General features: G+C 48.9%; 7 protein-coding genes across 7 annotated transcripts, besides 6 other annotated features; 3 read left to right on the top strand and 4 right to left on the bottom strand.

Annotated features, from left to right (window-relative positions):
• Nucleotides 1-276: 276 nt before the first annotated feature.
• FPSE_06190 (uncharacterized protein) lies at nt 277-4,039 on the bottom strand (the record flags this gene model as incomplete). Its single annotated transcript, XM_009259308.1, has 6 exons — nt 277-1,224; nt 1,279-2,961; nt 3,016-3,602; nt 3,653-3,715; nt 3,766-3,891; nt 3,952-4,039. 6 exons carry the CDS (start codon nt 4,037-4,039, stop codon nt 277-279), a joined length of 3,495 nt encoding a protein of 1,164 aa, XP_009257583.1.
• Nucleotides 4,040-4,634: 595 nt separating this feature from the next.
• On the top strand, nt 4,635-5,642 carry FPSE_06189 (uncharacterized protein; the record flags this gene model as incomplete). Its single annotated transcript, XM_009259307.1, has 1 exon — nt 4,635-5,642. One exon carries the CDS (start codon nt 4,635-4,637, stop codon nt 5,640-5,642), a length of 1,008 nt encoding a protein of 335 aa, XP_009257582.1.
• A 532-nt stretch (nt 5,643-6,174) lies between these two features.
• Nucleotides 6,175-6,202: a repeat region.
• Nucleotides 6,203-6,314: 112 nt separating this feature from the next.
• On the bottom strand, nt 6,315-8,498 carry FPSE_06188 (uncharacterized protein; the record flags this gene model as incomplete). Its single annotated transcript, XM_009259306.1, has 1 exon — nt 6,315-8,498. The coding sequence occupies one exon, from the start codon at nt 8,496-8,498 to the stop codon at nt 6,315-6,317; it is 2,184 nt and encodes a 727-aa protein (XP_009257581.1).
• Nucleotides 8,499-8,899: 401 nt separating this feature from the next.
• Nucleotides 8,900-8,920: a repeat region.
• Nucleotides 8,921-10,239: 1,319 nt separating this feature from the next.
• On the top strand, nt 10,240-14,513 carry FPSE_06187 (uncharacterized protein; the record flags this gene model as incomplete). Its single annotated transcript, XM_009259305.1, has 3 exons — nt 10,240-10,411; nt 10,463-13,853; nt 13,913-14,513. 3 exons carry the CDS (start codon nt 10,240-10,242, stop codon nt 14,511-14,513), a joined length of 4,164 nt encoding a protein of 1,387 aa, XP_009257580.1.
• A 200-nt stretch (nt 14,514-14,713) lies between these two features.
• Nucleotides 14,714-16,227, bottom strand: FPSE_06186 (uncharacterized protein; the record flags this gene model as incomplete). Its single annotated transcript, XM_009259304.1, has 2 exons — nt 14,714-15,916; nt 15,982-16,227. The coding sequence occupies 2 exons, from the start codon at nt 16,225-16,227 to the stop codon at nt 14,714-14,716; spliced, it is 1,449 nt and encodes a 482-aa protein (XP_009257579.1).
• Nucleotides 15,078-15,181: a microsatellite.
• Nucleotides 16,228-16,322: 95 nt separating the features above from the next.
• Nucleotides 16,323-16,346: a microsatellite.
• A 2,713-nt stretch (nt 16,347-19,059) lies between these two features.
• Nucleotides 19,060-19,659, top strand: FPSE_06185 (uncharacterized protein; the record flags this gene model as incomplete). The annotated part of the gene is made up of 1 exon (XM_009259303.1): nt 19,060-19,659. The coding sequence occupies one exon, from the start codon at nt 19,060-19,062 to the stop codon at nt 19,657-19,659; it is 600 nt and encodes a 199-aa protein (XP_009257578.1).
• Nucleotides 19,660-20,094: 435 nt separating this feature from the next.
• Nucleotides 20,095-20,138: a microsatellite.
• A 5,799-nt stretch (nt 20,139-25,937) lies between these two features.
• FPSE_06184 (uncharacterized protein) lies at nt 25,938-26,363 on the bottom strand (the record flags this gene model as incomplete). The annotated part of the gene is made up of 2 exons (XM_009259302.1): nt 25,938-26,184; nt 26,233-26,363. 2 exons carry the CDS (start codon nt 26,361-26,363, stop codon nt 25,938-25,940), a joined length of 378 nt encoding a protein of 125 aa, XP_009257577.1.
• Nucleotides 26,364-27,221: 858 nt separating this feature from the next.
• Nucleotides 27,222-27,255: a microsatellite.
• Nucleotides 27,256-27,750: the final 495 nt, after the last annotated feature.

Genomic DNA, 27,750 nt, shown 5'->3' with positions numbered 1-27,750 from the left:
CAGGTGATGGGAAGGGCTATGTTCTTCACGGCGTTCATAGGAAATCATATATTGATATCACATGTTGACAGACTATCGTCAGTATTATGGTAACGAGTGGGTTACTCAAGCTTCAATTCAACCTTGTCAAGTCTATCACACTGAGCTGTGTGGTTTTGCAACAAGTTCCATTTTATATATGTCTTTTGTGACTTGGTACTTATGCTTCGCCAATGGTACAAGACCGAATGCTAATATTCCAAGTCGCATCTCCTGTCTTGAAAGCTCCAAATTGTCTTACTTGAGATCCGCCCAGGCCGCTCTAGCCAACCGTGCTGTCTTCCTCACTTCTCGCACCCGGTGTCCACAGACCAAAGTCAATTGCCGTTGTACTTGAGGCACATGTGGTGTCAGATGCTGTGAATCGTAGGTACGTGGCAGACTTCCCACGATTTCCAGTGCAAGCTTGCCACATGCACCTCCTATATCCACACTCTCTGTTGCGGACTTGGGCGTGTGTGAGAACACGCTGCTGCAAATCTTGATGATGCTTCGAATGTGGCCCTTGCCCTTCTCAGGAGCCTCTGCGAGAATGTTCTTAATTACGTCGAGGGCAGCCTTGGTTTCGGGACCAACAGCACTGCTCTGTGCAACGGCAATAGAGATCCTAAGAATGCTGTCGGCATCAGCTTCATAAATGGCGAAGCTCATGTGTTTCACCATAAGCAAAACAGCAGTGCTGTAGCTGGCCTTGACTTGTTGGTCCTGGACATCGGCATCCTTTCCAGTAGCAGCCTGCAGCATAGGGTTGACCAGCTGAAAGAACACCTTTTGTGTCCAGAGCGGCTTGACTATTGCGTAGTTCTCCTTCGTCAGTGCCTGTTGAGGAGCCACAATCATTTCAAGCCGGCGAGCAAGCTCAGCACCGGATTGAGAGTCCTTAGGTGAGTCCTTAACGACATCAAGTAGAGTCTTGGCTTCTTTACCGCTATATCTTCGCACCATTCCTGCCACAAGAGCATAAACGGACGTGATCTGTTCCAGATGAGAACTTTGGTTTTCAGATGCCGATGTCGTGACCAGAGCCGAAGCGCGTTGCTCGAGAGCCGACACGAGGCTTGGCAGACTCTCGATCTTGTATTTGTTCGCGAGGATAGTCAGGATCGAAAGTGTCACTGGCCTGCTAAAGTTTGTGTCTGCAGAGAATCCGCTAAGTATCAACTCCTGGGCGACCCCATTGTCGAACTGTGATCATGTTAGCTATTGGTGGTGCACTGAATGTGACGTGGTTAAACATACCAGGCGAGCTACAGCCGACGGTTGCAGGGCTTGCAGCACACCAAGGGATAGAACATTTGGTGCTTCTGATGCCAACCAGGTCCATGATGAGCCATTCTCTAGCACTTGCTGTTCCTCGGCTTGTTTCTGGGGAATTGTAATAGAATCATCTCGGAAGAGGGTAATTGCAAAATCCTCGGTCTGAAGTGATGTCTGCTGGGCTTCACTGAACTCGTGGATAACGAATCCTGCTAGTGTAGAGATGAGGTGGAGATACTGGTGTCCAGCGACTTGATCAGCGCTGGCGAAGTCGTCACTCAAGCTTAGAGCTTGTTTTCCTGTCTGGGGGTGCGCTTCGATGACCTTGGTTGCCTGTCGGTAAAGCTGCCTTGCGATAAACAGAGAGATTAACAAGAACTCGTTCCTGACCTCCGCAACGGACGCCGTCTGGGAAACTCGGCTGTGGTATTCTGTAGAAGACTTAGCTGGCTTTCCTTCGCCAAGTTGACCCAGACTACTGTATACAGAGCCAATGGCCTGTAGGGCATCGCCTTCAATTGAAAGGTCCTTGCCAGGGTTGCTTGCCAGACAGGCATCGTTGAAATGACGAATGATGGATTGGACTATGACAGCCAAAGCGCACCAAATCTGGGGGTCTGACTTTGATTGAATATTATCAAAGAGCTCTGACAGGAATACACTGACAGAGTAAACGAAATGGTCGAGTCCGTCTCGTGGCGTTGAAGGTAATTCTGAGGAGCCTATAAAGGCAATGAGGCCGCCGAGGGTCGTCACTGTCTCTACCACTTCAGCTGTTCCGGTATTTTGTCTAGCAGTGCGAATGATTGTCATGCTTTCGTCCACAATTCCATTGAACCCTCGAGGGAACAAGCGAATCGCTCGCTGGAGTGCCTTGGCTGTTTCATTAATAAGTTCGTCACCTCCAGTCGATCGAGGATATTCTGGTCCTGATCTCTTGAGGGTCGCAAAGAGAGATTCGCAAATTTCCGAACATGTCTCCTCGGGAAGTAGTCGCTCTGATGAAGCACTTGCGCCGCTGATTGATGGATCTGAGGATTTAGCAGGCCGTTGGCATACTAGAGCTCCAGCGCCCTGAACTGCTTGGGTCGCAACCTTGAAATCGTCGTAAGAGGCGTCTTGTTTAGAACCGAGTGCGACTGCACTCTTATAAACTTCATTGTAGAGAGACTTGAAGAAGGCATCGATGGCTGTAAAATCTTCTCGTTCCTCGGCAGTCATGTTGGAGTCTGTGAGAAGTAGTCGGGTTTCTAGTATGACGTGCAGAACTTTGTGAAGGTCCTGGCTATGGACAGGTGCCTTGGGGTGTCGCAGGTTCTCCTTGATATGTGTGAGGACAGGGGCTGCCATCAAGACAAATGCGCTTGGTTTGGAGCTCAAGATACTGATCATGAGACGACCAGAGGATGCAGCGTACATGGTTGTTGCCAGATCTGGGACGCAGTCTCGAGTAACAGAAAGCGTATGATCGCGGAGGTCATCACCGGTGAGTCTTTGAGTAAGGGATTTCAAGACTTCGAGTGTACCCCAGATTGTATCCTCAATCTCACCATTTCGAACCTCGTACTTCAAGCTACCCCAAATCTGGCTGGCGTAAGGAGCAATTGATTTCTGAGGATAGCTGTACTCGTCCAAGCATGCTTGCAATGTTTTCAGGATATCAATCTACAACCGTTAGCTTCTGCTTCTCAAGTTGGAATGAAATGTGTGTTTACTCACCTTGACATTGACAGTAACAGCATCGCCCTGGTCAAGCTTGCCCAACAGAAAAGGGAAGATCTTATCGGCCAACAGACGGGTTGCCGAGAAACATTTTCTTAACTGTAGCTTTAGCTCTTCAGGGGTGATTGCAACCTGGGATGCTCTGGGGAGTGAAATTGGGAAGTATGGCTTGAACACTCCATAAACCTCCTCCAAGACGTCTTGCGAGACTGTGTATTCCGACATGAATAATCTAAGGATGCCAAACCAGACCATTAAACATTCAGGGTCTCGCTCGTTTCGGCAAAGTTGTACCAAGTCGAGCATGAAACCAGCAGAGGAACCGTGTGTATTTTGCAAATCATTGGCCACTCCAGGAGTCGTCATGAGCAGCTTTATGAGTTCATAAATCTCAAGTCGAGTTTTGGCTACTTGTCGAGGGAAATCGTCCTTCAGAGAACAGATTTTCTGGATAATGTCGTGTCCCATGTGGCGTTGGAAGGACTTCATGACGACTATTCTGGACAGAGCTGTTGCTGAAGGCATGATCCCAGCTTTGTGGTCAACCTCGAACATGGCGCCAAAGAAGCTGACTAGTAGTTTCACTACACTCATGTGAGTTGAAGGCTGAGTTGTGCCATGGGAGTTGACTTACCTTGACTGGGTTTTAGGACATCTTGGGCCACAGAGTCCAATGTCCGAGACAGGAACTCAAGAGCTACCACGATTAGAAGAAGCCCATGAATATCGATACAAGCCAAAACTCACCTTTAGCTCTGGCGGTCCAGTCTGGTGTCTCGTTTTCGGCCTCATTGCCACCTCCTGGCATCCACGGCTGCACGGCCTCGACCCATCTTGCCAGTGGATTGGTGTTGGCAGGGGCAGTCTGGATTTCTGGACAAGTCAGTTGAGTTCATCACCAAAAAAAATCTAGAGCTTTGGTTTATAAGATACCTTTGGCAGCTTTTTGCGCTATCGCTGTTTGTTGCCCCTCATTATCGGCAAGAACAAATTCTATAGCCCATTGCCTAAAGTCGGCCATGATGCGCACCGTCGGAATATCTCAAGCCTCTGGTTCGTATAAGAGACTCTTTAAACGCGATAAACGGTTTGGCACTGTAAAACTTGGACAGGGAAATCAGTAACCTTTGCTCCTCGAGTTTGCGATGCGATGCGATCGATGCACAAGCGGCAGAAACTCAATGCCCACCAAAAGCGGTGTCTTTGGCGGGGTAGTTCAGGTATTCGTTGCTTGAGATAGAAGAACTAGATGTGACGGTTTGAGAATCTCAATCCAGAATTGATAGATTTGTGCTTCGAGTTTTCAGATAGTAAACACTTAGTAGTCTCATTAGATTGGTCCAATTGCTGCAGTCCTCTTTGTCATCATGTATCTGGTATCTCAGAACTCCGAAGCCGGCCAAACTCCAGGGTCGGAGATGCCCCCGTCATTCCGTTAACAGCGCGGCCCCACCAAGTTCAGTGACATGACGACAGGCCCCGGGAGTTTTAGTGTCCAACCCTTGTCCTTACTAAAGGCATCGAAATCTTTCTCCTTCATCGACCTCAGAATACAATCAACAGAGTCGAGTCGACACGTCCCACAGTGATTCTATCGACTCAATTGACCTTCCACCATGGCTTCACTACGAATTCCAGCCCTTCGCCGGCTCATGGCCGCTCCATCACGAGCTACTCGAGCTGTCAACCAGCGACGATGGGCCCAGGTTCACGATATTCGCTTCCTCGCAACAACCCAGCCTTCACAGGCTGTCGTCGAGAAGTACCGAGAAAAGCTCAGCCAGAAGGCCCAACAAGAGGGCCTCGAGAGCATCGACCAGCTCAAGGCCGCTTACTCCGCCAAGATCGATGCCGAACGCCGCAAAGGTGCTGTCGAGTTTCCACCTGGAACCATTCCCCAAGCACCCGAAACTCCAGTTATTCAGCCCAACGCGGACAATCCTCCTGGACAAGACCAGCCCAACAAAGATACTCGGGATCCTCCCGCATCACCTCCCAAGCCTCCACCAACCGGCGCTGATAAGCAAGCTATCAAGACACTAAATGACATCATTGATCTTCCCAAGGTGCGAGAGCTTCCCGAAAAGGAGCTCACAGCTATCTGGCGTCTACGACATGCTTCGTCTGAGCAGAACCTCTGCGCTGTGATCCCGACATCTACATACAAGGCCATGGAGGACGCTGCACGAAATGCCCCCCAGTTCGTCCTTCCCGTGCCACACCCTGCTCAAGGTGCTGAAATTCACTTCTTGCAATGGACCTTTGACGCCCAGTCCAAGACAAGCACTGTTCTCTTCACTCAACTCGCCGAGTACAAGAACCGAGGCGAGTTTGCGCAGCCTCACACCACCATTACACACCACCTGGACCTTGCCGATGACCGAGGCCTTGTTCTCATGCAGGGCCATGTCCTCCCTGACCGAGGTGTTACACCAGACAACGCTAAGTGGCTTCTCATGTCTCTCCAGCGATTCTACGGCGGATGGGACGGCGAAACCGCCGAGTTGAGTGGTGAGCGCAAGGATAGAGCTGAGGAGCGAAAGAAGTTGCTGAGCTGGTTCGCAGCTGGTGATGGGAGATTCAGCGTTGACAAGCTTCTGGAAGAGGCTGAGCGCATGGGTTGATCAGAGAAAGCATGAATAATGGCTATGCATTTTGATCTCATGATACAACGGTGGCATGATGTAAACGAGCGAGACAACAGCCATGTTCCGTCAATTTTTGTAAAATAAATATATATCATACGATAATTCAGTTTACTTAACACAATGTTTCTTCTGACAAAGTTTTCAATCTTGGCCGCTTCATGAGCCATACTAACACGGCTGCCTTCAAAGTTTTTCAGCGATGATGTAGGGTAACTATGATGATACAATTGCTTGTCTTTAGAGGCAAAGCGTCGCGATGATACAGCAATAGACTGATAGAGAGGGGTTGTAGGAAGTTAATTCATTAGGATTTAAATCTCGTTACTTATCTGTTGTTTTTGCAAGTCGTTCTTTTGCTTATCTGCTTTTAATAAATGTGTAATATTTCGCATCTGCCTCAACGCCTTCCGAACAACACCATTGCTCAAATTTGAAACCCAGCCCGTTTTTACGACAATGCTGATGCTCAAACAGTTAAACAAAGGCGTCTATAATATAATGTCAATCCAAAAAGAAAAAAAAGAAAAAGAAAAAAAGGAACCCAAACATTGCCCCCTCTAGATGTCTCCTTGTGTATCCCTGTCCGTCTCTTCTATATGCGTGTATTGAGTCGTCTGTATCGTGTATATTCCCTTTCCAAATCTTCTTTTATCGCTCACTGCTGCTGCTGGATTGAGACTCATCTAGTACCTCCTCTTTAACACTTTCACTGGGTTTTCGTGCTTGTACATTCTCACAGCCCTTAGGGACTCGACAAATGTCGCGTGCATTACACGTCTTCCATAACACCTCTCGAACTTCTTTAAACACTTGGTCGACTGCATCCATGGCCCAGATGACATCAAGGTGTTCGTACTCGGGTATAACCTTGCTGTGAACCAGATCAACATGTGGTTCGCGGCCTTTTTCAAATCGTCGAAGTAACTTTTTTCCATCAACGAGATCGTCGTTACCAGCCACCCACAGAGCCATAGGTGGTGCTTGTTCGTTGTACCATGCGGTAGAGCCCTTGGGTTGTTTTCGATGGGATTCGAGTGCTGATGATGTCCTAGGTGTCATGGGTCGTCCATCTGTCGTGGCATCCATGTGTTCTTCGGCCTTGACAGCCTCTTTTGTAGACAAGATACACTTGTGCCTGGCAAAACACTCGCGGCCAAGCCACCATCGCATCGACTCAGCACTGACGTAAACCGGCGCGAACTGGAACATGCGGTCACGAAGGCCTCGATCCCAGCGTTCATCAGTCCAGTCAAACAAGAAGGAGAACACCTTGTAGCCAAGCCAGCCGTATACATGTGGCTCCAAAATCGCGTGCATCTGCATCATAAAAGGAATGAATGCATGGATGCCAAACATGAGTCGGAACAGACCTGGTGAAATAATGCGCATGAACTTGAAGTACATCTTGCCAATAAGAGGGCCAGCGTAGGCTGCTGGAGCAAGAGCGCAGAAAACTGTCAGCTTCTCGCCTAGTTCGGGCCGTTGTTCTTTGGCCAGCGCAACAAAGGTCTGAGTCGTTCCCTGAGAGTGGCAGATAAGCCCAATCTTCTCGAATCCCGTCTCGGTGATGACTCTAGATGTCAAGGCAGGCAGATCGAAAACGCCCATCTGCCTAATGTTCCAACACCACATCCTTGGGTCCTTGTACTCAAGCAGCGCATGCTTGGGGGTGAACCCGCAACGGTTGTTTCCGAGCCACACGTCGTAACCAGATTTGCAAAGCCAGAAAGCAAGGGACTCGTCGTCGTTACAGCAGTAGGCACCCGAGCTTTGCAACAAGCCGTGCATAAGCAATACGGGGAACTTGGGCTTTTGCAACGGGTCTTTGAGTTTTCTTCTTTGGCGTTGAAAGACTTCAGGGCCTTGGTCGGACCTCAAGCTCGCTTCCTTCTCAGTGTACTCCTTGGGGTCGTAGACGTGCCACAAGTCAATGATGAAACCATCTTCAGTCTGAACTTCGAATGTCTCAACATCGAGACCAACTCTGCGCGCATAGTATGCGACGTCGCAAATGATTGGGTCCGGTCCACCTTCAGTTGGCGGGAACTCTTCAGCTGTTTCGGCCTGGTCCAATGATGGCCCATTAGGCGATTTTTGCTTCCAAGCCCTCTCTTTCTCATACCTCGCTTGAGCTCTCTGCTTCTCCTCTTCATAGAATGGCCTGCGAGCATCAGGATTGCGAAATGTTACCCGGTACCAGATGTTATTGGCCACGATAGGTATTGTCGTAAACAAGGCGCCCAAGACGATGACACCAAGGAACGCCAGACTCAGAAAGAATGCGCTGATTCGGAAAAACAGGCATTGAAGATTGCGCAACACATTGGGAGGCCCATATAGCGGCAGTGGAGGGAAGAGAGGATTTGTGTGAGACGGGGGTGTCTGTCGTCGCAATGTGCTGTCGACGCCGCCCGATTTTTGTAGCGATGCGCCATTATGTTCAGACGGTATCTGAACAACTTTCTTTTGCTCGGGCTCCGCGTCCTCGATGTTGGATATCTTCTCTTTAGTCTCGTTGCCCTCTTTGATCTCAACGTTTTTGGGCTCGCCCTCAAGTTCTTCGCGAAGCGCATTCAGCTTGTGCGCTTCTTGCAAGGGCACACCGGGAAGTCGATTGCCATCTGAAGTAACAATGACCGGATCATGAGGTGTAACGAATTGCGCCTCAACAGCAACGCCGGATCCACCTGTTGGATCCTGATGGGAGAGTTTCTCGGCCTGTTGAGAGAATTGGACGGCTGTTTCGGCCAGCTTCTGACCAAGGACTCTAGGATGATGACGATGTTCTTTTTCTTGAGTCGTAGTCGACGAGCCTTGCGATTCTTGTGCCATGATATTAGTGTTAAGAGGATATTGAATGGCTCCCTTGGCCGAGTCTTGGTCTAAAGAATGTCGAATAAGTATGGCTGTTGAGAACAAGCCGTTTAATAGATGAGCGACTGCGTCTCTGTATATGCAAGAAAAACTATCTTGCAGGGAATACTCGCATATCTGACAGGGGCCGATAAGAATATAATCTAGAACGGAGATCGCCAATGCAGTCCAAGAAGGAAATCAAGGATCTGGGTGGAGGAGTGGGATCATAAGAAGGATGGATCAGATGGTAAATTCCGAAATGCGCCCAACAGCTCACTCAAATGTTTAGACCGATTGTTGATGTTGTCCTCGCTTGTGTTGCGGTGTATTAGAGTCTGGTGTGATAAAGAAGAAGAGTCCACAATCTTTCTTGTCTGATTTATATTAATAAAAAATTAGAAGCGTTGCAAACGTGGTAAAAGAGGCTGAATTGGAGTTATTAAGATAGAGGTGACAGGACAACCAACTCTGAGTGGTCACTAATAAGAAGATGTTGCGTCATGGGCAGATTTGGTTTTAATTTTTGGCCAGACAGCCGGATTTGTGGCGGGAACTGCAACTTTAATGGGCGATGATCCTTGCTGAAAAGCATGTGAAGGTGCTGAGTTAGTAATTTGTTAAAAAGGGGTCGAATTCTAACTAATCTCAGTTGCTGTTCTAGATACAATAGTTTATTCTGCACTGCCAGTGGCCAATAGCTGATGATATCGATAATAGTGGCTTGTATTCTTTGCAAGCAGAGATATACAGTAATCGATTAACTGGTAGGACTCTGGATTCCATCTGCGATGATGGTAATGAATAAATACCAGACAGAGGTCAATATTGACATTTAGTTACCAAAGTAGTCAAGCGCATAACCAATTACACAACATATGAACCCTATAGTTGCTGTGCACTTGTGTTGGATGCATGTCCTTGATTCGCATCACACTGTCCTTAGTCAACATGACATCCAGCTGTCATTGCATTGATCTCGTGTTTCGTTTCTCCCAATATCAGGTCTAGGTTATGCATTTTACAGGGTCTCGCTACTCACCTATTAGCCCTGGACTTGGCTCTGTTACCCCAGCCTGGAGTTTGGAGCATGGAGCCGCTGACTGATATCCGTCGGTTGTCTCCAGCGCTTGGATCAACTACAGGGAAAAGGCTTTAGCAAGAAGATATAGACCATGATTGTACCGTGTAATAGGAGAGCAGCCCAATTGAAAGATTATAGACCAAACTACATCGAATGAAATATCCCCAAACATATTAACCTAACAAATAAAACAGTCTCAATTCAACACCCTGGTCGGTTTAAACTCCCCCGAGCACGGAGTTCGGCCAACTCGGTCTCGGTACGTACCTCGGGGCGGCAGCGACCCCGTGTTGTTGTAGTAGCACCTACCCCAACTCAGATCAGAAGCCGAGGCAGGCCACTGGCTCGTCGGTCGCTCTGAGCCGCTGCCGAAAGAGAAGGGAAGCCACGTCCAATTTCTTATTCTTAACCTCAGGATAGCTTCATCCCCTCACGTTTTTGTTTTTGTTTCCATACAATTGTATACCCAGGACTTTTGCTTATCTGTCTGTTTACTCAGTAATTACCATTTAGCCATTGGAGACCTGCTTAGAGCGATGCAGTGATCCCCGCGATTGCGATTCGAGCTTCCTGCACCTGTACTCTTTCCTCTACCGCCATCTACCAACACATCTCCAACCTTGAACTGCGCGCGAAATGGCATCGTCTTCGCAACTAGTTTCCAACCCAGTCAAGCGACGAAATCGCAGACGCCGTCAAGACAAGCCCGCCATTGCTGCTAAACTTGTCCTTGACGACCACATCAAGAGCGATGTCGGCATAGTGTCCGAAGACATATTCCGCGACCTTTTCCCTCACCTGGCTAACGGTAAGTCAAGTCGACCATCCAATGCGAACACATACTAGAACAAGATCCCAGCTCAACTCTACCAAGGCGCCACCGAGGATGTCCACCACATTGCGATCGCTCCATGGCAACCGAACGCGAACCCTATCGACAGCCCGTGGTCGATTGTACCGATTATAGAGTCTTCCGCGCTTGCTCCCTCGACCGTCCGGTTCTCGCCGTCTTCTGCTTCTCTACAGAGCTTCGCCGTCACCCTGCAGCAAGTTGCACCATCCAAGCTATCGAGCCATAGCCGTGGTGGAATCGAAATTCTGGTCCTCGATGTTGCGCCCGTTCCTCTCGAGACCGTTTTCGTGAGTCTGGAGAGTGAATTGACGAAAAGACTCGAAAATGGGGAGGGGACATTCTACAGAGATCATCCCGCAAGCTTCAAGGAGAAAAGCGCCGGTTCGACGTCCGATGACCGACTTGTGGCTTCTCTGAGGGCTGCCTTGAGCAGTCTCAAGGTTGTCCATGCTGGTGATTTGTTCCCGCTTCCTCTACCGCCACACCCGTTCACTCATGTACCCCCCAATCCTGGAAAGATCATGTTGTGTGAGCCCGTTGCTCAAGGTGTCTTGACGGAGTCGACCAAAATCATTCTTATGCGCGGTCGCGTCCATACCAAGCAGATACGCCGTGTTGCTTCCATGACGGCGAGCCAGCAGCTCAATGGCGTGCCCGAAGACGAGGACGATACAAGTACAGATCAGTTCTATTCTGCGGCCGAGGATCGCGATAAGTCGGGAATGATAGAAGACATGGAATCGGCCACCGAGACGGAGCCAGATTTGTCGGACTTTGAGAACGAGGATGAGCTGTCGGACGATTCTATGGACGACATGATTTCTTTGCAAGCGCCTACGCTACCAACAACCAATGCCAGCGGTGTATCGACATTACAGCCTGGAACGCCAATGACTGTAGGAACGCTTCGCGGGAGAAAGACGAATGGAATCACAACCCCTGGCTCTGTTTTCTCTAATTACACTGCGACTACTGCTCGACCAGATAGGCCCCGAGGCCGCCTATTCAAGGCGCAAGGCTTAATGGAGCAGATCCCTGCAGACATCTTACACCCAAAGCCATCGATAGAAGACGACGAGGAAGCGCGCATCTACGTTGATGTGACATCCCTAAGTCGCATTGGGTGCTTCTCTGGAGATTGGGTCAGGATCGAAGCTGCTGAAGAACCTCCTGCAAACGGATTTGGTGCTTTTGGCCTGGGAAGCTTTGGACAAGCCGAGCCTGAACCCGCGAAATGGCGACCTGTTCGAGTTTATGGACTCCCTGAAGGCTATTCGCAACGCCCTATGACCAGGATACCAAGTGCTAAGCATGGCGAGCGAAGGCTGTCTTTTTTCGAATCGCAAATCCAACGACCTGCCAGTCCTACTGCCTATGCATCTCCCATCCTCCTCGCCAACCTCGACGATGCGCCTTATCTCCGTCTCGCGCCTCTGAAGAAATCATCATATCAAGGGAAGGGGACAATTCCTAGATTCACTAGCGCAGCCAGACCTCCGTATGCTCGAGACATTACTATCCATCACATTCGAACTCCCATTTCTGCAGAGCGGGCTTTTCAAACCGCCGTTCTGGGTGGCCTAAAGCGTTACTTTGCGCAGAAAATCCGCCTTGTTCGAAGCGGAGATCTTATTGCTGTCCCGGTCGACGCTGAGCTCGGCCGTACACTGCAGGAGATGCCCGGCGCTGGAGGGTCGGAAGTGGACGACGTGATGGCGCTTACTGTCGGCGGCCAGGAGACTGGAAAGCAGCCTTCCAAGTTTGACAGCGTTGCGTGGTTCAAAGTTGGGCACATCCAGATTCACAAGTCTGATGAAGACGAGGACGGAAGTGCTGAGGCTTTCTGGGGATCAGTTGCATGCATTGATAGCTCGTCTGTTGCTATGCATGGCTCGGGCTTTGAAACAAGCCGGATTCCTGGTATCAAGCAGAGCACATGGCAGTATTACCTTGGCCTTAAAAAGACACCCAAGAAGCCATCAGAAACAACTCCAGCCCCTATTCAAGAGCCTGAGTTGCCCTATGTATCACCTCTCAGACGCCAGCTGAGGGAGCTGATCGCAGCTGCTACAAGCGCGAGGGCGATTCATCTGAAGATGCCTCCTGTTGCGGTGTTATTGACCTCCACGCATCGAAATATTGGAAAATCCACTCTGGCAGCAGGCGCCTGCTCCGATATGGGTCTGCATACATATACTATAGACGCTTACGATATCCTCAGCGAAGGAAGTGGCAGTGGAAGTGATGTCAAGACAGAGGGCTTCCTCAGGACAAGGGCAGAGCGCGCTATGAGTTGCGGTTCTGACTGCTGTGCTCTGCTAGTCCAACACGTCGAGGCTCTCACTGCCGATCGAATTGAGTCGACAATCAAGGAAATCCTTGAAGACACTCGAGTTATGATTGCCACAACGAACGAGGTCGACAAGGTACCTGATGGAGTCCGAGCACTGTTTACGCATGAGTTGGAAATGACAGCACCTGACGAAGCAGAGCGTGAATCCATTCTCAAATCCATTATTAGCGACAGAGGTGTCAGTCTTGAGCCGTCTATTGATCTCAACTCGATCGCCCTGAAGACTGCTGCGCTTGTAGCTGGCGACTTGGTAGATGTGGTTGAGCGTGCGTCTATCGCTCAGCAATCAAGACTTGAACAACTATCGGCGAAGAATACGCACGAGAACACCATAATAACTGTACGAGATGTGCAGGTTGCTGGTGGCCCTCTGGCCCGCTGTCTGACCAAGAGTGATTTTGAGATTGCTGTTGAAGCTGCTCGCAAGAACTTCTCCGACTCCATTGGTGCACCCAAGATCCCTAATGTTACCTGGGACGACGTAGGTGGTCTCAACAACGTCAAGGAGGCTGTTACCGAAACGATTCAACTGCCTCTTGAACGCCCTGAGCTCTTTGCAAAGGGCATGAAGAAGCGATCGGGCATTCTCTTTTATGGCCCTCCTGGAACTGGAAAGACATTGTTGGCCAAGGCGATTGCTACAGAATACAGTCTCAACTTCTTCAGTGTCAAGGGGCCCGAGTTGCTCAACATGTACATTGGAGAGTCTGAAGCCAACGTTCGACGTGTGTTCCAGCGTGCTCGCGATGCTAGGCCCTGTGTCGTCTTCTTTGATGAGCTGGATTCCGTGGCTCCTAAGCGTGGTAACCAAGGAGATAGTGGTGGTGTTATGGATCGTATCGTTTCTCAGCTTCTGGCAGAACTGGATGGCATGTCTGGAGGGGACGACGGTGGCGGCGGTGTCTTTGTTGTTGGCGCAACCAACAGACCAGATCTTTTGGATCCTGCCCTTCTGCGTCCTGGTCGCTTCGACAAAATGCTTTACTTGGGTGTCTCTGACACCAACGATAAGCAGCAAACCATTCTAGAAGCACTTACCAGAAAGTGAGTTTGGAAAACATTCATGTGTCTAACCAAAACAAAAATAACTAACTTGCTCGCAGATTCACCCTCCATCCGTCCGTTTCTCTCGCGTCTGTGGCAGAGAAACTCCCGTTCACCTACACTGGTGCCGATTTCTATGCTCTGTGCAGTGATGCAATGCTCAAGGCGGTTACACGCCAGGCCACAGCAGTAGACAACAAGATCCGCGCCATCAACGCCGACCCAGAAACCCATCACCCTATCTCAACAGCCTATTACTTTGACCACTATGCCACACCAGAGGATATCGCCGTCATGGTCCAGGAACAAGACTTCCTTGCTGCTAATGACGAGCTCATTCCTAGTGTCAGTGCTGGCGAATTGGCTCATTATGAGCATGTCAGGGCTACTTTTGAGGGAGTTCGAGGGACAGAGAAGGACAGTAAGCCTGCCCCGGTTCAACGGGCTGTGTCAGGGGCATCGGCATCGTCCAAGGGCAAGGGTAAAGCAGTCGCATCGGGACCCAGCAAGGGCAAAGGCAAGGCGATTGCCTTGACCAGTGACGACGAAATCGACGAAGAGGATGAGGTAGATGATATGAACGGACAGTCCAAGGGCAAGGGAAAGGCACCCATGGGTTTCCAGGACGGAACAGCCAGCGATGATGAAGGGCTGTATTAATTGGAGATTGAATAAATATTGCGGTATTATATAGGCTTGTATATTGAGATCTAGAGCGGAGACTGGGTATTTGATCTTTATATAGGTATTAACGCCAGGATGGTATCTTGGTTGAGTTTGAAGTAGACTCTGTACACTATTCTTCCCCATCTAAAACAAACGAAAACTTGTGATAACTACCTAGTAACTCTAGGTCCCAATTATTTCTTAGATTCCTTCTTTGGCTCTTTTTTGGAATCCTTCTTCGAATCCTTCCTAGAGTCCTTCTTCGCCTCTTTTTTGGTGCCCTTGGTATCTTTCTTGACCTCCTTCTTTATGTCCTTGGAGCTCTTCTTGGACTCTTTCTTGGGATCCTTGCTACTCTTCTTCGAAGCTGCCTTGGCGTCTTTCTTGGCGTCTTTCTTTCCATCCTTCTTTGGGTCCTTCTTTGACTCCTTTTTGGCTTCTATCTTGACATCTGTCTTGGCCTCCGCCTTGTCTTCTTCTTTAACCTCCACTTTGACCTCTTCTGTTGCCTCCTCTGCGGCCTTGTGCGCGGATGCAGCTGCTTCAGGTTCCTTTACTTCTTCCTCTTCCTCATCTTCACTATCATCGCCATCGTCATCACTGTCCTCGTCGCTATCCTCCTCCTCGTCATCTTCGTCAGAGTCGGATTCAGTGTCGTCGTCTGAATCTTCATCCTCCGACTTCTCCGACTTTTTCTCTAACGCGGGCTCCTCCTTTACCGCCGTCTTGGCGTCGGCAGCCTTGGCGTCTTCTAGACCCGCCTCAATACTGGATGGCTTTGCAGATGGGTCTGAACTTGAGTGGCCTTCCTTCCAAGTACCGGTTGTTGGGCTCTGAATAGCATTTCGTGCCGCGTCGGTCTCGGCCCATGATCCAGATGTCGGCGACTGAATTCCATCCATCTTGCTGTCTATCGAGATAGGTGTTTCCGTAGACTTTTTGGGTTCTTCGGTGGACTTTGTGCTTGTGGCATCCTTCTTTTTCTCTCCATCCTTGCCATGAACCTTCTCTCGTAGACTCTTCAGGCGAAGCTCCTTAGCCTTCGCCGCAGCTTCATCGGCGACAGATCGGACAGGTAAAGCCTTTGCTTCTGCCTTGGGTGCTGTAGACACCTTTGGTGTTGCGGATGTTGCTGTCTTGGTCGCGGGCAACGGAGGCGCGGTAGGGATAGATTTCGGGGAAGCAGCAGCTGCGGCGGCGGCGGCGCCAACAGCAGACATCATGGCAATCCCTGCAGGGGAAACCGGGCTCTTGTTGGGCATGGGGTAGACTGGTCGCATTAAGGAGTCATCGGGAAGCTTATCGTTTATCGACGGGATGGTGTATTCGTCAAAGTAAATCTTGACCTGCTCCTTAAGCTCGCTGCGTTCGTTCCATTCTTCGATCTCGACATAATCCTATAAGAAGCCACAGATATCAGTTATGCGATCCATGGTAACACCAAGGGGGAAGTTGGTCGTACACCCACAACCCAGCCCTCCTGAATCAGGGCAGGGAGCTTCCTCGCGCGGCCGTTTGCATCTTTACCGGCTCTTCGACCCCATAGCAGACGGGCCTTTGTGTCGACGGCGATATCGATAGCTTTGAAGGGAATGCGGTTGGCGCGTAGGATGGTCTCAAGACGTGATGTGGCCGTGACAATATGGGCAGAGCCGGCAGTAAGGGAGGTGTAGATATAGAGGGCGGGATCGTTTAAGTAGTTTGTCATGTTGTATTAACAGTCAAATGCTGATTCTGTATGGTTTAATGTGATTTGATGGCAGAGTGAGTTGCTCCTCAGGGGTACTGTTTGCATGAGTGGATATGGATGGATGGATGGATGGATGGGATAAGGATGACGGTTGAGTTGGACTGGATTTGATAGCAAACTGTCAGGGTAACGATACTCTGACAGATGGCTTGCATAAATGGAGCTACGTAAGCAACTGCTGAATAAATGTACTGTGTCTCACTAATTGCTAGTGGAAATACATTTTGCATCAGAAATAGGAGAGGCCATGGAACTCCTTACTGGAACAATCTAGCGAATCTAGCGCTGTAACTTGGAGGCATGATGCGGGGGCGGGGCAATGGACTGCTGTCAAGTTTGCTTTGCCTGCAGGGAAGGACCCTAATGTCGGTACCTGAGTATGACGATTAATGCATGGCAAAGATGTAGGTATTTTGAAGTCTAGTTTGGCCTTTTTGTTGAGGTATTCACCATCTTTGGGTGTCTCTTTTGCTCCTGTTCCTTGTACAGCAGCTTGTGCCCCTATGGGCCCCTTTTGAAACTCCCCTAACAGGTCCACTGAATTCATAAGTAGCATTACAGTGAACATGAAGCACGTTAGCTCATGACACCCATCTCATGATGGAGACAAAAGCAAAAATAAAACAGAAATACCAAAAAATAAAAGCCAGAGTGGAAATAATCCAAGACAATCCTAAATGTTTATGGTCTAGAAGTATATCCGACTCTGGCCTTGTTTCTTTTGTGCCTGATAGCTCGCCTACCAACTCGCCAGTGACATAAGAACAAGGCTGATGGAAGGAGCTTCTCCACCATGTCGTAAGCTCTCCCTTCCCTTTGTTTCGTCTCCTCTCCTTGAAGTCTTTCAGTTCCGCTTCCTTCTTTCATCTTTTACCCTTTCATTGCATTGCCGTCGTTTCCGGTTGCAACCCATCTATCCTACGCGTTTCATGATTCCCGTTACAACACGTACACACCTTTGTCCGCCGTTATTGACGGTTGCTCACAGACATATACGGACGCCAACTCGATTCGGAATCGTTCAGCAGCAACGAATGACCGTATGGACAACGAAGCGCAATCGGTCTCCCGTGATATGGCTTGAAACGCCATCCCGATGACTAGAGACCAGCCCGATTCAACTTGCAACCAACGGTTCCATCTTGTTATGATCTAAAGATAGCTAGCCAAGCGGTCGGCCTGCCCAGCAATTTGCCGGCAACTTACCTACTCCAAAGCAAGCCAAGCCAAGCCAAATCCTCCGCATACCTACACAACGACAATCTCGTGTCGGTGATAAACCCCGGTCGATATCTATTTATTGACACTGCCAGATGATAGTTGCATCTTGGTGTGGTAACTTGCATCCAGGTTTCTAACCTCATCAGCCAGTCGCTGTTCTCTCATGTTATTGCTCTGGTTAATGCGGTGTATTGGTCCACATCTACGGTAGGATGCTGTTTGATTAGCACAAAATGCTGTTGCATTTCCATTAGTTGCGTCGCTCACAATATCAAAGGATCCGCCCATGGCTGGCTATCTGCTTTGCGACCGGGTTCCTATCTTGGCTTTCGGAGCAATTACCAAGTTCCGATTACCCGTGGATTCTGGCTTCTCCGATTTTGAGTTTTGTACGCGCTTCCAATGAGGCATTTGCGACATTCTCTGATTTGTTTTCGTGGGGTCTTGACCTGGTATGATATTTTCAATGGTCGATTAATCCATTCGCGGCTAGACACCTTTTCTGCCAATGGTGCTCATGCACTGTAACAAGCTGTTTCATAGCCTTGACACAGGCGTTGCATTGTGGGACATTGATTGAGACGTCCGAGTCCTGGTCCCAGATATTACGACCTTTGAGATTGTTGCATCAAGCGATGAGACCAACGGTTCATTAGGAAGAATGACTGACACAATGGTGAAAAAGCTTTCCATAAAGAATCCTTTGTCTTTTGACTCATCCAACAAGGGGGTTTCCCGGCACAGAAATCACAAAGACTCGCTAGCGACCAATTCACACCGACTTCTGTCACTGCCAGTCCATTTCACAACAAGCCAGACAAAAGAAAAAGGGGAGAAGATGCTAAAATAAATGGCCTTTGCGTTGGCAAGACTCCATCGTGGCTCCAGCAAGACACGTCCCTGTAATTCTGGCAGCACTTGATTGGCCAGGACATGCTACAGAAGGCATTTTGCTAATGACCGATGTTTCTTTGCAGGGAGCGAATTGGGGCCAGAAGAAAGCTAGCCGGGGATAAGCATCTAGCTCAGGAACAAACCAGTCAAAAGTGCAGCTGCTAAGGCTCTGACCGATCCTCAGCCGGGTTGTATTCTTTGTCTGTATCCAATCATAGACTGGCTTTCTGGATGCAAGGTACCGTTGTGTGGTGGCACCTGCAAAAGCCCATTTGGATGCCGGGGCTAAATCATAAGCTCCAGGGACGGTAACAATGCCAATCGATTGGGGATAATGAGGTGACAACGCACCCAGGGTCTAACAACTAGGCGGACAGGGGTCGGAAGATGGCTTTAATGAGCAGAAATTAGGTCCCGCTCATGTTGCGAAAACTACAAGTCTCGCTCGACACCCGCATCAGACGATTGTTTTGCTTCCTTTCTGGTTCATCTCACTTCTTGACGCTTGACGACATCTTCAGCCTTGTGCTATCACTCTCCTTAACCGATTCTTGACAACGTTCTTTGTGCTTTGCACTCTTCAGTCTTTTATTTTTTGCTCAACGCAACAAGAATCACATCACGATCCTTCATAGTCACTACAATTCGTTTCAGACAAACACAATCACAATCACAATGCACTACACCAGCATCTTCGTTGCCGCCGCTGGCGCCTCGGTCGCCGCTGCTCAGGACTACGCTCCTCCTGCTCCTCTGGACACCACAACTCTCACCTCGACCACTACCCAGGTTATCACTCTCACTCAGTGCAACCCCACAGTGACCGACTGCCCCCTGCGCACTCATACCTCCACTGAGGTTGTTGTTACAACCTCGACTGCTGAGCCCGAGGTTCCTGCCGAGCCTACCACTGTCTACATTGCTCCTACCACTAGCATCTACGAGCCCGTTGTCAACACAACTAGCCACCGCGAGGTTCCTACCATCGTCAACACTCCCACTATCGCCACCACCAAGAAGGCGCCTCTTCCTAAGACCACCTACTACCCTGCTGGTAACACAACCGTCAAGGCTGGTCCTACTGCTCCCGTCTCTCACGTCACCAAGCTTCCTGTCCCCAGCAGCAACGGTACCCCCGAGAAGCCTGGTTACGAGGCTCCTCCTACCACCCCTGAGGCTCCTTCAAGCGTCCCCACCGCCGGTGCCAATGGTCTCATCGCCTCTTCAGGCTTCCTTGGTGCCGCTCTGGTCGCCGCCATGGTTGCTCTCTTCTAGATCAACCCTTCCATTTGGTTGGCCTATCTGGTCTGTCTCTTGACAGATGCCGGACCTTCACTTCTTATTATGATACCTTTTTATTCTTCGGGGACGGACGTTTGGAGACTTTTTTCAGTACATGATTCTTGCTCTTGCAGCAAGGCAATCTTCTCTTCGAGACGGGCCACTGTGTGGCTATTTGGTTCCTGGCAGGTCATTGGATAGCATGAGATAGCAGCGCGGAGTTTCTGAATGCATCATGTGTTAGTGTACGTAGACACTCATATGCTGTTTGGTTCTGAACTGGGAGGCGACAGCCCTCGGAAAGTTGCGGAGTTTAGAATGTTCTGTTCTGATCAGTTCGATTCTATACATACTATGTACTTGATAGAGTCAGAATTGAAATTACTTTATGACGACACATGACAATGTGCTCACGTATGCTTGGTAATCGTGTGTGTGTATGTGCATGTATATACATACGTATGTGTGTATGTGGTTGTGGTTGTGTGGCGAGCAATTGACACATTGCCTGCCTTGGCAAGCTGATTGCGTTGCTCACCTGCGTAGAGGAAAGCAAGTAAGCGGGGAGTACCGAAGCGATGGAACATTCTCCTCTGATCTGAGTAAAGTCTATGTTGTACAGCATTGGCTGAGACGGTCATGCTGTGAGGTTGCCTCGCATCTTCAACTGGTTGATCGGTTCACCAACCCTGGCAATAAGACAAAGTCTGGGGATACACGATGAGGTGCAGCATGTACCACACTGTAGACTATACTGTAGATACGTACACCAATGCATGGCGCTGTGTTATCCTGTATTATGTATGTTGCGCTGTGCGACGCATGACTCTTGTGCCTCGTGCAGTGCATTAGATGCGTGTAACCACACTTGAAAGGATGACATAGCATGGTAGAGGACGGATACAGTCTCCCTGTTGTTTCCTCTTTTGACATTAGACGGGAGAATTGTTTCCGATCTTGTTACCATTGCTTTTCAATGAACTCTTTGAGTAAAAGATGCAGAAGCGTTGCTCGCGTGGGAGAAAAGAAAACATAGGACGGCAACTACCGCGTGTATGCATGTACCCTTGCTAATGATGCTTACTTTTTCCCGTTCGCTCCTAAAATTAGGGTAGCACCTGTTTCTCTCTAGGTCCAGAGAAACATTTCCTTGCCAATGTTGATTATTAACGTAACTGTTACTGACAATGCAGAGTGCAGATAGGGCCTGGCATCACATCCACACCCTCTCGTATATACAGTCAACCAAGCTGTATATGCAACTCGCACCCATGCCACTGGTATTCAACCCTCCTCTACCAACGAAGCTAAAATAAAAAGCTGAAGGGGGCAACTCTGCCGCGTTTCTCTCTCCTTCTCCATGCCATGCAAAGCTGAGTCGTCGGCGGATGGAAACTGCTTGAATAGGAAGTTCCGTAGACGTTTCTGGCGGGCTGCATATGCGCTGTTGTCACTGTCTGACTTGGGGTCATGGATGGCACAGTAGATCTGGCGGGAGCCGCATCTGGTGACATGCAGGTTTTCGGGTGCATAATGGATTCTCTCTTCTCTATTTGGTGGAAACAGAAAGGCGGGATATGTAGGTAGTTTGGTTGGTCATTCATGGGTGGGCATGATACTGATGATGATTTATTATACCTACTTTTGTCGGCTTTGGGCAGCAGAGATAGGGAGAGACTGGGGTTCTGTACCCGCCAATTGTCTTATCAAATGAATCACTGGTTGCCAACAGCCCATGCCTACATTGATGACGGTCCGTCGGGATAGAAGCCCCGGGCAAAGCCTCACAGATGCCAAGTTGACTACTGTACGACTTTAGTTTAGTATTTGGTTGGTTGGCTAGTGAGTTAGTCAGTTTACAGTTAGCAAGCTGGAGTGTAAGAAGAGGGCTATGCCTCATTATCAATGCAAAGATGGCGCGAGCCGCGAAATACAGATGTCAGATCATATTGAATTTCCCATCTGCCTGGCTTTTCACTCGCAAACCTGACCACTTCTGGCCATCTTACCGGCCGCCACAACAATTCCAAAACTCTGGAGGATTTCAAGTTGCCATTAGTCTCTGCTAAAGTAGTACTTTCTTGTGCCTCCGGCAACTAGGTTCCTCTATCTAGGTACAACGGCCGTTGGAATCGGGAATTGGAACGGAGATACTACAGAATCTGTACTACGGGCAAAGTGCTGGCCCATCCTTAATGTGCAGTCATGCAATGCCCGAAACCGTACATCTGTATGCAAGCCTTTTTTTGCTATTTATCCTGATTCTGCCATTCGTAGAGTATGCATGCATGATGGTCGTTCTAGACATGCATGTATATGCACACATATGCTATTACCTACTCATGGTTGGAGCAACTCTACTTAACAGCGGCATGCCTTGTACTAAATTCCCTTTTTTTGCCGTAACTTATTGTTCATTTATCGTTTTTGAGAGAAATATGTGCTTCACTGGTTGCCAATGGTCACTTCTCGGCGGCTATGCCAGGGATCACATTTCAGACCAACAACCCAATATTGACATAGATACATCATAACTGACTAGTCGAGCGTATTTTGTCCAGTTAAAACATTTTCAATCATTCTGTGGACCTTGCTAGCCTAGTCTGAATCGTTGATAGGGAAATTCAGCGGCTTGATAATAGTGTCTTGCTCTGCATTGCCACCTTGTAGTCTCGCCTCGTGACAGCTTTAGAGAGACAACTCTGTTGATAGTGATACACTAGTTCGAGGTTCTTCGGATCGTGATTGACTTGACGAGCAGCCTACTGACAGCGTTTGCAACCAGGTGGGTTTAATACGGGGTTTGGCCATCAGACAGAGCGGCTAGATAATAGCTACACGGTGGCAGGCAGGCTACTTTTGCACTGAGCACTCAGGAATAAAGTCTTGTCTTTCTGTGGTGATTTACAGTGGATTACTGGCCCAAGTGCGCTTGTCATTGTGTTGCATTATGTCATGGTGTAGTGACAGTAAATAAGTTCTAGTCATATGTTGCTGCCGTTCAAGAGTTTCTCACTTGGATGAAGTTGGTGCTTGTTCCCAGTTGGTCTTGTCTTTATTATGCAGTACTCTTCCTCAGCCTTACCCTCCCACCTTTATGTGCTGTCACTTCCCAGTGCCGGAGAAAAAAAGAATCCAACCCTTCCAATGTCACCCTTCTGTAAGTCGAAACCCAGGTCATGCCCAGGATCTTGACTGTGACCATGTCTTGCATATGCGTCTGGGTCCAAAATCGAGTCCGACCCTTTCCAAACTATCACTTTGCGTAGTCTGATCCGTCGCACTGTTATCAGTTCTTTCTAGCTCCCTCCTTCGATACCTTGGCGCTATTGCCTTGCTTTGTGTGCCAATTGGGGCCTACAAGGCAGTGCAACAGACGAGCTAGGGCCGTATCATGATGGCTCCATATTCCCGAGCCTTTGTCATGACAGGTCCATGTCGACCAGGCCGAATTGTGTGCCTTTATTAAGCCGGACATTGATTTCTGCACATTATGCAAAGGGTGTCATTTGGAGCGGCCTTCTCGAAGCAGTTGTGGGTAAGGTTGTGTGCGCAGACACCATTGGCATAGTTGACGAGTTCTGATGAGCCGGTCTTGCAGTTCATGGCTGGTGGCATTGGGTTGCACATGTTTGGAGAGTTGTGTGGTGGTGTTGCTTTATATCAAGACGAGTTCTTGCGTATGGGATGGGATCAAGACGCTTGCTGTGTTCAGATTACCGTAGGTGGGAAAGGAAGATGATATAACAAAATGTCAAGCCACTAAAACCTTTCGGTCGACGTAAAAAACGACGGGCTATGAACAGGTGAGCACCCTTCATAAAAAATAGCAGATGATGCTCAGGCCAATGTTCAGTTGGGTGAGAGGGGGGGTTAGTTGTGGTTTTGTAGGGCTGAAGTCAGATAAATGATCAGTAGTCTCACGAATCATAAACATAATGGGATGCTCGGCCTTTTATCGAACTTGGTTCGCATGGGTGTCGACTCAGGAGAGCCACAGGGGCCCTACCTTGATGGTATATCTGTATCGCCTTGCTCGTCATCGAGACGAGTTTCCTCATTTCTCTTCTCTCTCAACGCGAGGCCTGTTTGCGTATCGAGCTTTATGCAATGCAACAAAGCGGCGGGTAAAAGTAAGAAAACACAATCCATGTGCGCTCCGAGGCACCGGTACTAATCCATCGGCTCGTCTTCAGGCACAATATGTCGTTGGTTGTAGAAACCTCCGTCTTGCGCTACCAATCCCGATGGTGGATGCTGGCCTTGGTCCATGTCTTAGTCCCCTTTATTTCTAGAAACCCACTATGCGTCGGAGCCATATGGTGATGGGTCGGAACTGCAGGATCAGCAGTAGCGGTACAGTTGCAATAGAAGCTGGATCCTGCATAAGCCAGACAGGGGAGGGGTCATGCTATGCTATGGCTCGACCCGTGAGGAGAGCCATGGGAAACCCGCTCCTCTGCGATGCTACGGTACTGCCGGCTTCTTCTCAACTCTGTGCTTAGCTTGGTGATAATTATGTCTTGTGTCGTCGTAACCTGCCCTCTTGGACTTTGCTGCCTCGCTGTTTGGTCTTGCAGAGGTGGCGCAAGCTGGAGAATGCATTGCTTCTATTTCTCGTGTTGCTCGCAACTTAGTGCGTGTCCCTCTGTCCTCCCAGGATCATGTCAAAAAAGGCACAGCCGAGGAAGTGGGAAAATATAATGTTGGCGTCGATTGTATGGCACTGTGCCGTGTCGTGCCGTGCTCTATCCGTGCATGCCGTTTCCTGCCCACGTTTGTTTGTGTTGCAATGGAGGACTGCTGTACGTGCTAAGACACTCCCCGCAGCATTCATGTCGTAAACTTAGTTGGCCAAGGATTTCTTGTCCCGTGTGTGCATGTACTCTGTACAGCACTGTACATTGTGTGTCGGTGCTACGGATACTTGCAAACGTTACGGTATTGGTACAGCAACTGACATGGTGCTTTCAGAAACTGACATCTGATTCTGACCAGTAACATACGCTATTGGGTGCTCCGTGCTTGTGCTTGTTTGTGTGTGGGGGGCGGGCTGCACCTGTCTGTACTCCCGTAGGTCGTTGCTATTCCATGAGGGGAAGAGAACATCAAAGTTGACTACAGGTTGGAGGTGTCTGGTGTCGACAGAGTTCCCCAATCCATTCGCTTGCCAAGCCAGAAGTGCTTCGGCTAGGCGTGAGAGATCGGCACCGTGACTGGTCTTATCGCGAAATTCACTGATGGGCAAGTTGCATCGATCCATCAAAGATCGATCCGCCGTCTTTGACGACGACTATCCTGGTCTGTTTGTGTTACACGTACGTAACTGAGTTTCAAGGGTATCGTAGATGGGCGAGGTCCTTTCGAGAATGAAATTGGAAACTTTGCTCAAGAGGAACTTGCAAAGAAAGACCTGCCTCGAGCCTCGAAAATGCCAATTGTCATAGGTAATCTTACAGTGGAGAAATATGCGACTCCTGGCATACCCTTTGCCGGCGGCAACGACTGGGTTTGACATATTTACCAACGTTGACGACATGGATACCATCAAGTATGTGGGGTGAGATTCAGGCAGATCTCTGTTGCGCAAAGATGTATCTGTGAGAAGAAACAAACACACCCGATATGGTAGCGAGTAGCTTTTGCTCGACACAATGCACTACCAATGCATGGCCCAGGTTTCTCATCACTGGCCATTCAGCATGCCGTTGATGTGCCTAGTTTGGCCAGATGCTGGCCATGTCTCCTAAAATTGCGTCCCTAGAAGCGAGCTTCTTTTGGTCAATGGACAGGTTGGTGCTTCATGCTGTAATTGATAACGAAGCATCTGCGGCAACTACCAACGGTCAGGTAGCCCGGCTCTTATACAAGCTAAACCTGTCATGGTCTCGCATGCTTAGTTTAGTGTTGGTCATAATCTGGCCTAGCCCGCTGCGAAAAGTTTCCTTCACAACACCTCATTTTGAGTATTTGCCGTATGACGAGAAACAAAAGCCACAAGAACTATCACAAGACGGCTTCGCAACTATTAGCTTCTTCAGGGCGGCCGACACACTCGTTGGTGGTGGTTGTCAAAGCATCCAACCGATAATGCTATGTACGGATATTGAATGATTGACGTGTGTGAACGGATTCTGACCCCAGGGATTGGCTTACAAAAGCCTAGCCACCTTGATCCATTTGCTGTATTTGAGTCGAGGCGCAACCAAAAGCATGTTTGCGATGGCTGCATGTGGCTTTTCTTCTTGAAACTGTCTTGCATGTTGGGCATGTCAAGCTGAAGCACCAATTCTTAAGCGAGATGCTAAACCATGTTGCTCGTAAAAGAGCCAAACAGGTGGCAGAATCAGATGGGGTAAATCTTTCAAGGACACACCCTGATCCGGATTGGAGGCTAATATGCGCACGTTTCTCTCTTGGATTTGACGCTGCTCGTACTCCGTACTGATTCTTGACGGTGTAAATGATTCCGAGGAGCCGAAAGCCAAAAGCATGCCAGGAGGCGTTTTGGTAACGTTGCTGTTGCCATCAGACTACCAAATTCATTGAAAATCCTGTCGCAATAACGTTGTCGTGCCAGATCTAGCGACTGAGTACAACATGAAGTTGGGCATTGGAAAGTACCATCGAACCTGTGCACTTGTCGAAGATCTTGTAAATATGCCAAGACCAGAAAACCACGGTTGCTGATCGGGCATGCGAAATCACATTATTTGAAATGCCACATTCTCATAATGCTCTACCTAGGATCTGATTTTCTTTCGTGTTCAGAGGCCTCGATCAGTGGCTGGTTATGTTTTGATCGATTACTGGGGCCGTGTCTCCTAGGCCTTCAACAAACTCGCCTGTGGTCTTCAAAAGCAACGTGTTGATGTTTCACAATCCGGCGACGGAGGTGGCGAGAGGAACGGCGTCAAATACTCTTGAGGGTGGCCAGGAAGGCATGGTAACAACCTCCGGATAGAGACTGAAAAAATTAGCGGATTTTCTCGTAAGATGCGAGAGAAGATGAAAACCAGAAAGGCTGGTAGATGGAGAAATGTGAGTTATGGGTGGTGGCGTGAAGTTGGAATTGAAGTTGCTTGCCGCAGAAGTGACAGAACCAACAGTAGGCGCGCTTGTGCACGTGTTATCTGCGGTTACCCAAGGCAAGCGCCATGGTTCAAGACCCTGAGCTGTCGTTAGTTAACACTCTTTTGGAAAGAACCGTGGCTATCTCAAACTGTGCTTGCCAAAAACATACTTGCCGCGGCCGGGTACCTTAAGTCTGTGCTCTGATGGCCATGGAAGCACGGCAACTAAAAAGGCTTCCGCACGAGCTAATGCCAACTTCATCAAGATAGGCAAGGTAATATGGAAACATCTTGATGCTAAGATACTTGGTTGTATGAGTGAAAATGAGACTGCTGACTGTAGCAGGCAGTAGCAGCATGATGTAATGATAAGGAGACGCTGTGGTTAAGACCTCTCTCTCCACACTGGTCCGTCATCATGACCTACACCTTACCTCATTAAAATATCAGAGGGAAAGAGCCATGCATAGTAAAGTGAATGAATATCTACCTACCTGCCTACCTACTTACTACCTACAGGTAACAAGCAACATACAAAGCCACCGGATATAGCGTAGACCACTCAAAGTATAATAAAGACCCATCAATTCCTTTAACTTATCGGGCCTACACTAGCAGGGCTTTGTTACACATACCAAAGCCAGGAACGTGCATTCATCACGGGCAACCGTTGAAGCTAGGCAATTCCTAGCGGACAAACACGTCAGAAATTGTATACCCCACCACCAAGTTGTGAGCCATCTGATGGCCCTGCCAGAAAAGTTGAGCAACCTTTTCTGGCCTAGACTGGTTTACGGAGCAGAACCCAGATATCTCAAGCAGGAAGGTATATATTATGTTTGCCTGCTGCTAGTACGTGCACAAGAAAGACAGTGTCTTCCTAAATCACATGTATACCTCTATCTCTTGGTATGCAGGTTGCAACTGCATGAGACTCTACCTGCCTACCTATGAATGCCCCTGATTGATCACGAGCTCTATCATCTCTTTCTCTCAAGCCTACCTAGGTACG

This window comes from Fusarium pseudograminearum, chromosome 3 (genome assembly GCF_000303195.2).
Source record: "Fusarium pseudograminearum CS3096 chromosome 3, whole genome shotgun sequence".
NCBI lineage: Eukaryota > Fungi > Ascomycota > Sordariomycetes > Hypocreales > Nectriaceae > Fusarium > Fusarium pseudograminearum.
The sequence above is the reverse complement of the archived record's forward strand: the minus strand, read 5'-3'. Positions and strand labels throughout refer to the sequence as shown.